This window comes from Plecotus auritus (assembly GCF_963455305.1).
Source record: "Plecotus auritus genome assembly, chromosome: X".
Lineage (NCBI taxonomy): Eukaryota > Metazoa > Chordata > Mammalia > Chiroptera > Vespertilionidae > Plecotus > Plecotus auritus.
This window is the reverse complement of record NC_137784.1, coordinates 127,173,451-127,190,522: the sequence shown is the minus strand read 5'-3', so window position 1 is coordinate 127,190,522 and position 17,072 is coordinate 127,173,451. Positions and strand designations below refer to the sequence as shown.

General features: G+C 37.8%; 1 protein-coding gene across 1 annotated transcript in view; it reads right to left on the bottom strand.

Annotated features, from left to right (window-relative positions):
• AFF2 (ALF transcription elongation factor 2) overlaps window positions 1-16,637 on the bottom strand; it is a gene marked incomplete at its 5' end in the record, with an annotated part of 502,187 nt that extends 485,550 nt beyond the window's left edge. The window contains one exon of the mRNA XM_080653155.1: window positions 16,564-16,637. Within this exon, the coding sequence (XP_080509281.1) occupies window positions 16,564-16,637 (74 nt within the window). The remainder of the gene's footprint in view (window positions 1-16,563) is intronic.
• Between the last annotated feature and the right edge of the window lie 435 nt (window positions 16,638-17,072).

Here is a 17,072-nt window from a genome sequence, read left to right as displayed (position 1 = left end):
AGAGCGGAGATAAACGACATAGCAACCAAAGAAACAATACAAAAGATCAACAAAACCAAGAGCTGCTTCGTTGAAAGGATAAACAAGATTGATGAACCTCTAGCCAGGCTCACCAAGACGCAAAGAGAGAGGACCCAAATAGACAAAATCAGAAATTAAAGAGGTGAAATAACAACAGACCCCGCCGAAATACAAAGAATTGTTAAAAAATACTACGAACAACTCTATTCCAACAAACTGGACAACCTGGAGGAAGTGGACATATTCTTAGAAAAATATAACTTTTCAAAACTCAATCAGGAAGAATCTAAACAGCTCAATATGCCAGTAACTATGGAAGAAATTGAAGCAGTCATCAAAAAGCTTCTGGCAAACAAAAGCCCAGGGCCAGATGGCTTCACAGGAGAGTTTTACCAAACATTCAAGGAAGAACTAAAACCTATATCCTCAGACTATTCCAAAAAATTCAAGAGGAAGGAACACTTCCAAGCTCATTCTATGAAGCCAGCATCACCCTAATACAAAAACCAGATAAAGACAACACAATGAAGGAGAATTACAGGCCAATATCCCTCATGAACATAGATGCCAAATTTCTCAACAAAATTCTAGCAAATCGGATCCAGCAGTACATCAGAAAGAAAATACACCATGACCAAGTAGGATTTATCTCAGGAATGCAAGGATGGTACAATATTCGCAAATCAATAAATGTGATACATCACATAAAGAAATTGAGAGATAAAAATCACATAGTCATATCAATTGATGCAGAAAAAGCATTTGACAACAACCAACACCCTTTCTTGATAAAAACTCTCAGCAAGGTGGGAACAGAAGGATCATACCTCAACATAATAAAAGCTATATATGATAAACCCACAGCTAACATCATACTCAATGGGCAAAAACTAAAACCATTTCCCCTAAGAACAGGAACAAGACAGGGATGCCCACTCTCATCACTCCTGTTTGACATAGTACTGGAAGTATTAGCCATTGCAATTAGACAAGAAGAAGAAATAAAAGGCATCCAAATTGGAAAAGAAGAAGTAAAGCTGTCCTTATTTGCAGATGACATGATATTGTACATAAAAATCCCGAAAGACTCCATCAAAAAACTAACAGACTTAATAAATGAATTTGGCAGTGTAGCAGGATACAAAATTAACGCCAATAAATCTATGCCATTTCTATACAACAATAGTGAACTTACAGAAAGAGAGACTAAAAAAGCAATCCCATTTACCATCGCACCAAAATAAAAATAAGATACTTAGCAATAAACTTAACCAAGGAGGTAAAAGACCTATACGCAGAAAACTACAGGATACTGAAAAAAGAGATAGAGGAAGATGCAAACAGATGGAAGAACATACCATGTTCATGGATTGGTAGAATCAACATCATTAAAATGTCTATACTACCCAAAGCAATCTATAGATTCAATGCACTCCCCATTAAAATACCAATGGAATATTTCACAGACCTAGAAAGAACTCTCCAAAAATTCATCTGGAATAAAAAAAGACCACGAATAGCTACAGCAATCCTGAGAAAGAAGCATAAAGTAGGAGGCATCTCAATACCAGATTTCAAGCTGTATTACAAATCCACTGTTCTCAAAATAGCCTGATACTGGCACAAGAACAGAGATATAGACCAATGGAATAGAATAGAGAACCCAGCTATAGACCCAAACCACTATGCTCAATTAATATTTGACAAAGGAGGCATGAACATACAATGGAGTCAAGACAGTCTCTTCAATAAATGGTGTTGGGAAAATTGGACAGATACATGCAAAAAAAATGAAATTAGATCACCAACTTACACCATACACAAAAATAAACTCAAAATGGATACAGGACTTAAATATCAGACGGGAAACCATAAAAATACTGGAGGAATCCACAGGCAGCAAAATCTCAGACATATGCTGAAAGAACTTCTCGCTGATACTGCCCCTAGGCCAATGGAAGCCAAAGAGAAAATAAACAAATGGGACTACAAATAAAAAGCTTTTGCACAGCAAAAGAAACCATCAACAAAACAACAAGAAACCCCACTGTATGGGAGAACATATTTGCAAATGTTATCACTGATAAAGGTTTAATCTCCAACATCTACAGGCAGCTTATACAACTGAATAAAAGGAAGATAAATGATCCAATCAAAAAATGGGCAACAGACCTAAATAGAATCTTTTCGAAAGAAGACAGAAGGAAGGCCAAGAGACACATGAAAACATGCTCAAAGTCACTAATCATCCGAGAGATGCAAATCAAAACGACAATGCGATACCATCTCACATCTGTCAGAATGGCAATCATCAACAAATCAACAAATGACAAGTGTTGGCGAGGATGCGGAGAAATAGGAACCCTCGTGCACTGCTGGTGGGAATGCAGACTGGTGCAGCCACTGTGGAGAACAGTATGGAATTTCCTCAAAAAACTGAAAATGGAACTCCCATTTGACCCAGTAATCCCACTCCTAGGAATATATCCTAAGAAACTAGAAACACCAATCAGAAAGGATATATGCACCCCTATGTTCATAGCAGCACAATTTACCATATCTAAGATTTGGAAACAGCCTAGGTGCCCGTCAGCAGATGACTGGATCAGAAAACTATGGTACATCTACACAATGGAATACTATGCTGCCATAAAAAAGGAATTATTACCATTTGTAGGCACCTGGATGGAATTAGAGAACATTATGCTAAGTGAAAGAAGCCAGTCAATGAAAGAAAAATACCACATGATCTCACTCATTTGGGGATGATGAAAAATAATATAAACTGATAAACAAAAAGATAGATACAGAGGCTATAAATCATCAAACAGACGTCAGATTACAGCACGAAGGTTAGGGAGAGGTGTGGGAGATAAGAGATCAACTGAAGGACTTATATGCATGCATATAAGAGTAACCAACGGATGCAAAACATTGGGGGGTGAGGGCATGTATGGGAGTGGGGGGGGGCAATGGTAAGATATGTATAAATACAATACCTTAATAAAAAAATTAAAAAAGAGATATACTGATATAAAAGTACAGTCTACAAGTTTTGAATGCAGCCCCAAACTTAATGCCCATCACTGGTAAGCTAGTTTGTTTGTGAGTGTCATAACTTCAATTTACAAAATAAGAGCCCAAGAACATTAAATATCTATGGCAGCTTAACTAGATATTGATATACATGGAAAATAAGATGCCACTACACGTAATCATCATCAGTTTTTCTCCACAGGAATCCTTGAACTGACAAATTCAAAGTGATTTTGATAGTCTCATCTACTGTATAAACATTTTATTTATTCGTTTTTAAAATAGTGGCAAATTTTATAGGATGTTTTCATAATACAATGAATGTCAGATACTTAAGTGTTCACTGGGCCACTCATGAGTGTGCTCAACAAATGTTATCCCTGTCTAAAAAAACAAAGAACATACAGACCTCTACCCAGAGCCCAGGCTTTACATCTGGGCCCTGCTCAGAAAGATGCCGAGTCCAAATACTTGGAAGCAAGTCTACCATTACATTTGCTAGCATCATCTCACATTTCCATTCACAGGTTGAGTTCAGAACCCCAAACAGTTGTCATGCGTTGCAATTTCTTTGTCTTAGAGATTGATGTGGAATCAACCAGGCATAGTAACTTCTTCAGTCCATAAAGTGTGGTACACGAGATTCAACCTCAGCACCATACATTGGCTGTGAGTAACCCAAGCCCATCATCAATTTGTCAAAATGTAAGAAAGATAGGATGTCATGGGTCGAGATGGAGGGAACAAGTTAAAGCAATATTTAGTCAGGGTGTGAGGAGGATTTGTTACAAAGGAGAAGGACACAATTTGTTTGCCTTCCATAGCAGATGATTCTCAACACACAGATAATCACAGATAAGAGCCAAAATCTCTTGCTTCTGAAAAATGTGAGCAAGATATCAGTTTTCTAGCTATCTGATCATTCCATGCACCAGTAGCCCACAATGATGAGCCCATATATCATATTTGATTCTCCCATGAAGAGAACTGAAGTACATTTGTCTCTTGGCTTTGCAAACTACCTTCTTTCTCCTGAGGCAAAGATATAATTAAAACTCTAAAAGAAAAAAAAAAAAGAAGAAATGGGAACATACTTCAACTTACAGGATAACCCTCCAAGGAACTTCTGTGCTTCCTATCTGGTGTTGATTTTTTGGAGGCTCTGGATTGCATTTTGCATCAGTTCATTAGCTACCAAATTCCACATGAAAATCTGAATAGCAGATTGATTGTGCACATGGGTGGTATCTGTTGCAAGGAAACTCCTTGATTCATTTTTTACAACATATAACAAAGAACAATTAATTCTCATATCTCTAGTGAGAATGATTTAATCTCCACTGTTCTTGGAAGGCAACCAAATCTCCTCAAATATTTCCTTTTTTTGCTCAGCATAGCATTATACTGAAAGCTTCACAGGGCGAGGTATAATGAGGAATGAACTAGATGAGGCTTTCACAATGTATAGAATGTCACTGATTTCTGATTGAAACCAAAATTACTAATTTGAAGCACCAGCTAATTAAACCCACAGCTATACATTTATCCTCTTGTCATACCTACTTCAGTTTATAATTATGAGGACCTCTTTATGTACTCAATTAAATTTCTTATGATTCAGGCAGGTTGCGTTTGAACCTGTAAGTCCATCAGAGGCCACAGGAAAACATATGTCTGTCTCCTGATGATCTGATGTACCTTTGCACTCCCAGGCTTGTTTTAAAAAAAAAAAAGATGTTGGTAGGTAGAAGAGAAAGTACATCCACACATTTAAGCTCTGTTCACACAACAGGCATGGTGCCATTGATCCAGGAATATGTGTATAATATGAACTCCCAGAAAAATAGCTCAGCTTAGAAGAGATTTTTGGAGCATGGTATAGATCTTCTCAGGACAGTAAGGACAAGTAGACACTCAAATTGATAGTGATTATCAACAATATTATCTGAGTGTGCTAAAATTCCATTTCTATGACATGCCACTTTTATATAGAATGACCATGATTTTGGCAACTCTAAGGTTCCTATCTGCCTGCAGTAGTCATCAGTATATCAATAACTTTCTAGAAACCTGTATAAATGTTCTTCAAAAGCAGTCGTTGCAGTGAAATTAAATTAGAGTGAATAGAGTAAATGTATTTATTTATATGTTTACTACTTTTGAATTGGTTCAAAAATTAAAACTATATAAAAACAAAAAGATATAAAATGTTCCTGCTTCCACTCATCATAATATACCCTGTTCTCCATTGCCAATCAGTGGTAATAATTTTTATTTTCTTGTTTAATCTTTCAGTGTTTCTTCATGCATTCTTCAGTGTCAACTTGAAATTTTCTTGTTTATGATTCCCTCTTTAAAATAATCAATCAATGCTAATGCAGAGCTCTAAAGTGCTGCTAGATCTAAATCTTGATCTACTTCAAGGAAATGTAAGCTTTTCATTATCAGAAATGAGTCCATAGATCCACAGAAGAGGAGACAGTGACAGGCTTTGAGTATTAGCGGTGGCTTAAAGGATTTTCTGGTTGGTTGTAATTCTGCCTTGTGACCAGCTGCCCAAGGCTTGGATTGGTCCTCTGCTCCTGATGATCCCTCATTCAGCCCCAATGTACCCTGGCTCCATCCCATGTACCAAATCCCCAGATCCATACCTATTGCTTCTGAAGCCAACCTACACAGAACAACTCTGTCTTTCAAATTAAGAAAAAAGCTGCCCAAAGTATTTCCTCTCTATACCCATTATATATCAGGAATTCTTTTCCAACTCAAAGTAGTGATATAACTCAGTTTCTCATAAAGGACACTTTTAAAAGGTATTTTATTTTCAGTTAGATATAGCAAGACAATTTCAAGAACTACTTAATTTAAAACAATATTTTCTCAGAAATAATATTTTTAATTACTGTAAGGAAATTAATTCCCTTAACAAGCAGTTTATAACTGACAGTTTTTAGCTAACTCTATTTTCATGTCTCACCACTTTTATCAGCGTGTATTCACTAATTTTTACCCAAGTAAATTCTACCCCCTTAAGGCTTGCCTTTTGGGACCCTGACTCTCCATGGCATGCTCACTCCCAGAGCTCTGGCCTGAGCATACAACTGGGAGCATGAGATCAAGACTGCAGCATAGAACTGCCAGGAGCCATCTGTTTCTCCGACTGCCTATGCACACTCTCATGATGTCAAGCTTGTTTTCTCATGTGTCACATGGACCTATAATTGTGACTTCCTCCTGGGTTACACTTCTCCCTCTTATCTTGGCAAGATGCCTGACAAGGTGCTCCCTATAATGAGATGAAGGTTGTCCCCTCAAAATTCATATGGTGAAGACCTAACCCTACTCCATACCTCAGAATGTGACCTTATTTGAAAATGGGGTCATTGTGGATGTAATTAGATGAGATGAGGTCATATTGCAGTAGGGTGGGTCCATAATCCAACATGACTGGTGAACTTATAAAAAGGGGAAAATTGAAAACAGACTCATACAGGGAGAATGCTAAGTGAAGATAAAGGCGGAAATCGGGGTGATGCTGCTACAAACCAAGGAATGCCAAAGATTGACAGTAACCACTGGAAGCTCAGAGTGAGGCCTGGAACAGATTCTCCCTCACAGCCTTCAGAAGGAACCAGACCTAGTGACACCTTGGTTTCAGACTTCTAGCTTCCAGAACGGAGAGAGTAAATCACTGCTGTTTAAACCTCCCAGTTTGCAGTACTTTGTTACAGCAGTCCTAGCAAACTAGTACACCCCCAGACTGCATTTCTGAGCCAGTTAACAGTGAAAATATTGAGTTTCATCACAGTGAATGTAGATAACCAAGATCTTAGACATTATCTCTTTTACTCCAAATTACTTTATCCATTCCTATTCCTTCTACCCCAGTGCAACTCTCCTTTGACTTTCCAACCCATCTTTCTTTCTCCCTTTCCTGCTCTGACTGAGAGAATTGTGAGTGTTAAATGAAACTGTCACCAGAGAGGAATACCATATTTCTGCTTCCCATTTATCTGGAAAAGTGCCAAGCTTAGTATTCAGCTCTCCATAAAGATTTTTTGACTGGCTGAATGAACAAATGACAGGAAAATATATTTTTTCCTGCCCAAGTTCAGTGACAAATGTTGACAAAGATATTAATTAATATATTAATCAATTTGTCTATTTAATAAACACATATTTACTGGGTGCCCACATCACATATTTGGGGCTGAGAAAAAAATAACACCGAGTACAAGTCTTCAAGAAATTCACAGCCCAGAAGGAAAGGTAAATCCACTCCAAAATAATCACAGTACAGGGTAATGCATATTATGACTACAGAAATAAAGTGCTATAGGAATATCAGGTTGGCATGGGGTGGGAAGTAAAATCAGGCAGCTATGTTCCAGCTGGACCTTAAGCAATGGAGGAGTTCACATTCTGCACACCAGCTAGTTCAAGTACATATCAAACATCTGGCACTAAAGATGATCCCATGGGACAAATATGGACAAGTTAACAAGAGATTTAAGATGCACCCAAGCTCAGTCCCTCAGATTATCTGTCCATGTTTGGTCTAAAACACTGCCAGGAAAACAGCAAGGTTTTCTGCTCTTTGAGAAAGCTGGAAAATGAAAGTCTGGCTTTTGCAAATATTTCAAGGGTAAAGCCCTAACTACACTTGTGATACTGAGAGCTAGAGTCTTGCAGAAAGAAATGGATGACTGAGATAAACATATGAATGGTGAGTGCATAAAGAATAGATGAGATGGCCAGGAGTCTGCAATCCAGGTACGTGCCCTTGACCAGAATCAAACCCGGGACCTTTGGTCTGTGCTCTATCCACTGAGCCAAACTGGCTAAGTGAAATAATCCAGTCAGAGAAAGATAAATATCACATGATCTCACTCATTTATGGAATATAATGAACAACATAAACTGATGAGCAAAAACAGATCCAGAGACAGAGAAGCATCGATCAGACCATCAAACCTCAGAGGGAAGGTAGGGGAGGGTGGGGGTAAGGGGGAGAGATCAACCAAAGGACTTGTATACATGCATATAAGCCTAACCAATGGACACAGACAACAGGGGGGTGAGGGCATGAGTGGGAGGTGGGGGGCAATGGGGGGGTAAGGACACATATATAACACCTTAATCAACAAAGAAAAATAAATAAATAAAATAAAACCTAAAAAAAAGAATATATGAGATTTCAAAGGAAGCATTTATTATTTCCTATATTATAGCACATTGTCTCTCAATATGATTAGCTATCAGTCTCAGTTATCCAAAACTGGTATGAAATAAAGCATTTACACAGTTATGCTTCATTGATGTTAGCTAGGGGAGCATGAAAATCTCCATGAAGGTGAGTAATTGATGTGTAAATCAGAGCTCAATCACTCTGTAATAGAAATAGTCCCACTGAAAATATGCTTTTTGAACACAATCCCATAGAAGCCAGAGGGAGGGAAGGAGGAAAAAGATAGAATGTTTATTTATTAAAGATGATAATAACTGGCAATTTGTGTAATTCTCTCTTCAACAGAGGGTTGCTGTCAGAAGTGCTTGTATGCAAGTTGTAACCAATATATCCAGATAGTTTCCTTCTCTTCTAATAAACTCTCTGCTTTATTTAAATACTCAGAGAGTCTGCTGTGACTGTTTAAAAAGCAAATTAAAACAATACATTCATATTTTGAAACATGATACATGTTAACAACAGTAATGATACTAACTTGGTTAACAAAGCTTATTCTAGGTATGCTCACAATTGTTATTAAAATCTTCTGTCTCTTTGCATTTGCTCTCTGAAGAACAATGAATACAAATGGACATTGTATTGCAATTTAATATTTCACATTTTAAATAAAAATTACTTGATCAAATAGCAGTTCTTATTTCTATCATCATTATAATCTTTATCATTATCTAAATTGTCATGATATTGTTTGGTGGCTTTTCTTCTCCACAGTAGGTTTAATAGCCAATATGCTTGCCAATTAATATTAAAAAGAAAGTGCTAGCTTTTTTTCTTCCAGAGCTTATGAGAAAAGTATTTAAGTCAATAGGAGAGGCAAGTTTATCTCAGGAACCTAGTATGGACCCAATGGATTTACCCACAAATGCAAAATCTATTCTTGAATCTTGTCATAGTGAATACACACACTCCCTTACACATATGATAAGTATATTACATGTGGCAGCACAGAGCAACAGTATTGGTACAGATGTGCTGTGATGTGAAGGTGGCTTTGCTTATATGAGGTCACCAGCCAAGCCTGTCATTCAAAAGTATGGGTGTGCTGATTGCTTATGTCAGGTCCAGTGCTGGGCCTTCACCTAAATGTTCTCACCTTTACAAAATGCCTATATGAAGTGGACTTGCAGTGGGTGATTTAGGGGAAGGGAGAGATATTGGGGGTTAACTGAGGAGAGTTTAGCTTTATCTGTAGTGGTGTAATTTTTTGAAGGTGAGTGTAATCACAAATAATCAATGTAATTACAAATTAAATAACTGGATCTGGGGTACACCAATATTTAAAAATGTTGTTTCTCTTTTGAAAAGCAACAAACTCTTATACTTGTATGGTACTTTTCACTTCACAAAGCACTTACACAAGTATGGTCATACATGACACTTGCACCAACTCTGAGAAATAGGTGAGACAGACATTCTAACCTCTCATTTCACAGATGAAGACATGGAGACCCAGAAGGGCTAACTGCCTAACATTTACACTGTCAGCTAATGGGGAATAGAATCAGGTATGAAGGCAAGGTGTCTACTTCCAGGAGCACTTTTCTTTTCTATTATATCATCCTGTGCACTGATTGCAAAATGCTTGCTAATTCTATTATTTCAGAACATGGGAAGAGTTACTAAATGTTAGAAGCAAAGGGGCATTGTTTTAAGTTTTTTTTGAAAATAGCTTTCTATGGGTTATCATTATTAATGGACTAGCTAATAGTCCATGTGATTTTTTTAAGAAAACAATGAAATGGAGGGACACATGCAAGATGGACTTTTGAAAGGAGGAGACCATGTAGTGGAAAGGTCTGAGAGAGTGAGTCAGCCACTTAAATATGTGTGACTTTGAGCAAGTCATAGGCCATTCTGAGCCTCAGTCCTTGACGTTAACACAGTCAATCTCACTGTCACAGCCTTCTAAAGAACCACTTATCCAAAGGAGCATATAATGTAGGAATAGAAGAGAAATTATAATGGATTGATCTAAAACTGCACTAACACAGTAGACTCCAGCCAAACTTTGCACTTGCAAAGTGGCTTGTCTGAAATGAAATATGCTATGAGTATAAAATACACATCAGATTTCAAAGACTAAGTATGAAAATCGTGTTAAATATAAAAATTATCATTTTATACAGATTGCATGTTTAAATACACTGAGTTAAATAATATGTTAGTAAAATTAATTTCACCTGTTTCTTTTCACTTTTTTAACATGTCTACTAGAAAATTTAAACTTACATATGTGGCTTGTATTTGTGGCTCACATTATATTTCTACTGGGCAGTGCTAGTCTAATAAAAAGATTTTCTAGGTGTACTTAATCACCCACTTAGCTTAATCAATATTGGTTTTGGTGCTCTGCTTCAGAACAATAAAATATTTTGTGCTTTGGGGTTCTGTGTAACAGTGTAACCTATGTTGGTCCTCTCTTATTATCTCCATTTCTCTATTATCATTTGTTCCCTCAATCTCATTTTCATTTAGACCTTGGGCACATATGCTAGTGTTTATTTTCTTGACTGTGGGATTGTCTAATTGGTGCATTATTGATCAATAATATGTGAGGTGTTGAGCTCTATTTGTGTAATATGTTTAATATGCTTCTACCCAATGCACCATATGGAGGCACTGCACTGTATATTATGAGCATATTAATGCTAAGACTCACTTGAGTATCACTGGTGGATAGTAAATTAGTAAAACAAAATTATGCTAAGTAGCCTCAGAACATCATGGTCCATAATATTTTTAATAAGCATCATGAACACTATGCTAGTGTGTGGGAGCCAGTGCATGCCCTTCTCTGAAATATCAAAAGAGCCTAAGTATTATTTCACAGTTAATGTAAATTTAATTTTACAAGATGAAGGCATTTTTTTTGGATACAGAAAGTAAAGAGATTAAATAATAGAATGTGACTTAATCTACTAATAACTGTGTCTGTAAATCTAAATTCTGGGCAGTTTTGAAGCCTTTTATGCCTATTTTCTTCCTAAGCTTCTTGTAATTGCTGGGAAGAATTTTTTAAAAATATGTTCTTATTAATTTCTTAGAAAGAGAAGAAGGGAGAGGGAGAGATAGAACCATCAATGATGAGAGAGAATCACCTTCCGGCTCCCTCCTGCATGCCCCCAACTGGGAATTGAGCCCACAACCCAGGCATATACCCTAACTGGCAATCGAACCAGTGACCTCATGGTGCATGGGACAGCACTCAACTCACTGATCCACACCAGCCAGAGCTCTTGCTGGGAAGAATGTTGATTAGCATAAGTCACCAGCAGCTTTTTTCTACCTGTTTCACACATTACATTTAGAACTCTTTTTTTCTACATTTCACACATTACATTTAGAACTTCTCAGTTTACTGATATTTTCTTGGGAAAGTGCCAGCCAATCTGTAGAAAAATATAAAATAATCATTTATTAACACATACTGTTTAAGCCAGATGAATCAGCAGCCTGAGAGGATGAAGCATTTTATAATAGTAACAAAACATTCGAATATAGTCTGATGGAGGCATTCATTTGTTGATGGGCACCATGACATACAAGAGCACAGGCCCACACTCTGCAGCACTTCACCCTCTTGTTCCTTAGCACGCAGTGTGCTCAACAAGAAGAATGTAGTCAAATGAACAATTTACTATGATTAGTTTAGTTTCATTTGTTAATTATAGATTCAACAAGAACTGAATGCTGAAGCTTTTCAAGTATCAGATACCCATTGATCCATAGTCCCCTACATCTTCAAGTAATACTAGAAGTCTAATATAATTTATTGTTACTTTTAGAACACTGATTGGCTAGAGGAATTATACTCCAATAAATGATGACACTGTCATTGAATCAGCCTGTAATTGCTTCCATTCATCGTAATGTATGCTCTGATGCAAACTGGAAAGAAAGCAGATGATCAACTTCAAGCTTCAGCTGTTTCGAATTCCACTGTGCGTCTAAGTTAATGGATGTTGAATATTATGCTAATATATATGGAGTGTTGCACTCAGTGGATCTATATACTCATATGTTACATGTATGGAGACTTCACAAAGATCTATCATCAATGACCACCCAGTATGCTTCATGGTAGCAAATGGGATGATTCTGCCAAGACCGGGTCAGGGTATAGAATCCTCAGCACCAGTAGGTTCTCTACTGTTCTGTCCCCCACCTCTCAGGAAAAATGGGACATTCATTTCCCTCTGGAGTAGCCCTACCTTGGGCACAATGACACACACACAAGAAAACTGTGCCCAGATATTTGTGACTCATCTTCCTTGTTACTTTCTTGAGGAATCCTAACCTGACACTGCACCTTTCCTCCAGTCTCCACTTACCCAGAACTCCATAACACTTCTTCACCCTCACTTAATCTGATTGATTTGTTTACTGTAAGAGAAGGTGAGCTCCTTGAGACAGCCATTGCATGTTTCCTGTGGTTTCTGTAGTAAATTACCACAAACTCAGTAGCTCCAAACAACACAAATTTATTCTTTCGTTTCTGAAGGTTGAAATGGATCTTAGCTAAAATCATGGGGTCAGTAGGGAGGCATTCCTTCTGAAGGCTCTGTAGGAGAATTGGTTTTCTTGTCTTTTCCAGCTTCTAAGGGTCACCTTCCTTCCTTGACTTGTGGCTCCTTCCTCCACCTTCAAGGCCAGCATCATAGCATCTTCAAATCTCTCAGCTATGCTTCTGTCATCATATCTCCTCTAACTTTGACTCTTGTTTCTCCTCCTAATAAAACACCATTGTGATTACATTTAGGGCTCACTTGTACAATCCAGGGTCATCTATAGGGCTCAAAACCCTTAACTTAATCAGATCTGCAAAGTCCCTCTTGCCTTATAAATAACTAGAGGCCCAATACATGAAATTCATGCAAGGGGCTCAGCCTTTGCAGCCCCGGCTGCCTTGGCCGACCCTTGCAGCCCTGGCTTCATCCAGAAGGTCGTCTGGATGGTCATTCTGCTGTTTGGTCTAATTAGCATATTAGCTCTTTATTATATAAGATGTATTTACAGGTTTAGGGGCTTAGGACATGAACATCACTGGGGGGAGGGCATTATTCTGCACAAAAGTTTAATCACTCTTGTCCTCCCAGTGCCTAAGGGCATTTCACAACATATAGTAGGACTTCAATATTCTTAGCAGAGGTGATTGATTTATGTATAAGAATGATTGATTAAAGCTTTCAAATGCCCCCCTCTGAAAAGTATCTCACACTTAAAGAGTGTCTTAAAAGTAAGGTAGGGCAAAGCCTGAAAGTCTGCGTTCATCCACACCTGCTCTATCATTTAATGCCACTTTGCCTCTTCAAGGCTTACCTTTTCTTACTAGTATCTATGGAAATTGCTGTGATCCTCAAATAAGATAATGTATGTGAAAACATCTGTGAAGGTAAATTGTTTTAGCCATGTTATTTAGCATTATCCTTGTTATCACTAAGAGAAGAGACACTAGATCTTTGAGAGAGATAAGAAGGAAAATGCCTGGCTTCTACAGAGATGTAAGGTATTATTACTCAGTAAAACTAAATAAAAATAAACATTTGAAAGTGATCTGAAATATGTTTCCTATTCATATGCGAGTAGCTTAAGAGACTTACACAAGACATTTAAGTAGCTTCAAATAGCTAGATGCTCAATTGCCTAAGATAAGTGGGGTCACACTTACCCTCTTATGTTCTATTTGAGCACAATGATCAAAGATGGATTCATCATGTTTACATATTACAGAGTATTAAATCTGTGGTTACTCATTTATAAAAACCTACACATTAACCCATCAATTTTATTGATTCATAAGAGGATAAGAGCGTTCTGTGAAATTACAACAATAAAGATGACAATACATCTTCCAACAGGAGAAAATTTATCCTGAAAGGTACTACACACCTGCAAAACACTTTATTGTAATTCAAACCATGAATGTGAAAACTGGAGAAAATTGAGCAGGAAAACAATCTTCAAAGCGTTTTTAGAAGGTATGAAGGTCAAAGCCATCATTTTTCATTATAAGGAAGATAAAGTACAAATAGGGGAAATGGGTCACACAATGTCATCCACCTGGCCTGTGGCATGACTTTGGACTGGAGCCCTGGTTTCCTGACTCTTAATTTAGTGCTCTTTTCTCTGTACTACCCTTTGGGTTTCCTGGCTCCTATTCAGTGCTCTAAGCTCACTGCTTTGCAACAGAAAGGGAAGGTGAAAGAAGAAGGGAAAGGAGCATCCCTCTACTCCAGAAGTTTTTAAACAGGAGGTTGAACAGATAAAATGTGTTTGGAAATTTTCCTTTAAACTGCTTATGAATCGCTAAAAGCTAAATAGGACTTAGTGTATGCAAGCAACCCACACCATGTAAAAAAGCACTAATATTCCAGCTGTCAGATTAGTTTAGGAAAAAATGTAACTTGGAAACTCTCCAAAGAAAGCCTATGGTTTGGCACAAAGCAGAGAGAGAGAGTCATTATATAAAGGAGTTGCAGACTAAATGACCAAGTTGAGTGATAGAATGCTTTCTTTGTAACTGGTTGTCTCAGTGTTGTCTTATAGGCACAACCAGAGGCTATTAAACCAATGCTCTGGCTAAATATTAGGATATAGTGGATGTTAATGGGGCCTATGTTTGCACACATGCACATCCACAACTTATAAGGCAGATTTATATTAGAGCATCTCAGAAGAGACCACAAGAATAATCTGCAAGTGTCCGGCCCTCTGCTCAATATGAAAAATCCTCCTGACAAGTGGCAAGTTCAGTTTCAGGTGCTCATGCTCTCACAGGTTGGTCAAATGCTCCATTTGTACAAGGTGAGTCAAGATGTTGGGTTGAATTCTTCCCCACTCCACCTCAGACTGAAGAGCTTAATACTACATTGACTAGTATTTGCAACTATTTTTCACAGTGTATGTGGCATTCTGACTTTGAGGGTTTTTTAAGGAACACATATACCATCCAGTAGCACTCCAACTTCCAACTGACTCATGAATGCCCTTACAGCATCGTTTCCAAGGAATCTGGGATGTTAGACCCAGGTATTTACAAATAGACCAAAGTATTTACAAATATATCTACAAATAGACAAACTGCAGGTAAGTGCATGTGGGTTTCTATCTTGGAGTGATAAAGCTCTCTGGATTAGAGTCTGGAAATCTGGGTTTCCCTCAGGCCTATCACCAACTAGCTTGGTGACCTCAAGTGAATTTATTTAACCCTTTCAGGCCTCAGTTTCCTCACATGTAAAACACAGAGTTTGTACTGGATAATTCCCAGGGTCCTTCTATGTTTGTATTCATCTTTTTGTAACTTCCCCTACTTTCTCTGTTTTGTAAGCTCATCCCTTTTGCACCACTTTTGAGCCAGCCCAGCTCTGGGATGCTCAGGAAAGGTCATTAATAACCTCACTGACTCCATTATCATCTAAGTTAGTAGATGGTGTTGTGTAGGAGCCAGATTTCCCCTAAATATCTCAGTAAGAGTGAAACCAATAATCAGTCATTGCCATGAAACCCAACACATGAGTACAAGCTAGAACTGCACACCTAACAGTGTTTATATTCAAAATATTTTGTTTAAGCTGCCCAGACTCTATATTAGATAACCCCCAATTCTCTGGGTGCAATGATTAACATACTGTAATTCCAAGTTAAAGTGTATTTCATTTTGAAGTCTACACTCCCAATCTGTTGCCTAGTATAAATATTATAGTATGTAATATGTAAATATTAAAATTTAATTTTAACAAATTGAGTCACAGTCATTGGAATTCATCCAAGACTCTCACACTTTTTCATTATTTCCAAAGGCAAGACCAATTTAAGAAATGCAAACCAGTTTCAATTCACTTCAAAATTTGGCTTAATGTCAAATACATTTTAATGAAATTCTGCTTAAGCATTAAACATGAAGGTATTTATATGATTATTAAATTAGCATTTAAGTTAAATAGAAATTAGTCTTTGGTCTCTCTCTACTGGGTTCATAGGCCAGTGAAACCAAGGGATGTTTGCATTTCAGTGGAATCCCCATCTCATAGAGGCAGGCTTTTAAGTAGATACTCAGACACAACATTATCATCTGTGCCTTATCTGGTCCTATATTACCATAGGAGCAAGACTCTACCATGGCACCCTAGAGACATTGGAAGTAGGTAGAGGCTGAGCCACAGCTGATCTGAGACTCGGTAGAATGCCTAGTGATCATCCCAAAACACAAGAGGACACAAGGCCTTGAAGGAACAGCTCTGAAGCCATCTCCTACTCACCTCCTTATATCCTCTGGGAGACAGTCAGGGGACAATTTCTCCTCAACTCCTGAGTTCTGGCCCATGTACCCCATACCCCTTTGAATGGAGCTGTAGAGTAAAAGAAAAACACTTAGCTTCACTCTATAAGTAATTCTTCAGCAAAGGGGTATTTCACAGCTCACTCTGCAGTCAGATGGTTCTTTTTCTTTCCCTGTTCTCCTTTTTAGTGTGTAGCACAAGGAAGACAGGACCTGGGCCCTTTGGCTCTTTCTTCTTTTCACTATCTATGTGCATACTAAACTGGCTAAATCTGAAAATTATACTGCTGTATCTTGTCCAGTTGGATCAGCCAGGCTTTTGTCCTGACCTTGTATTGTATGTGTCTGCTTCACAACTAGCCTATCTAATACAAGAGTAATATGCAAATTAACCATCACTCTGCTACACCCACAAGCCACGCCCACCAACCAATCAGGAGCGAATATGCAAATAAAATCAACCAAGATGGCTATGGCCACAGAGAGCAG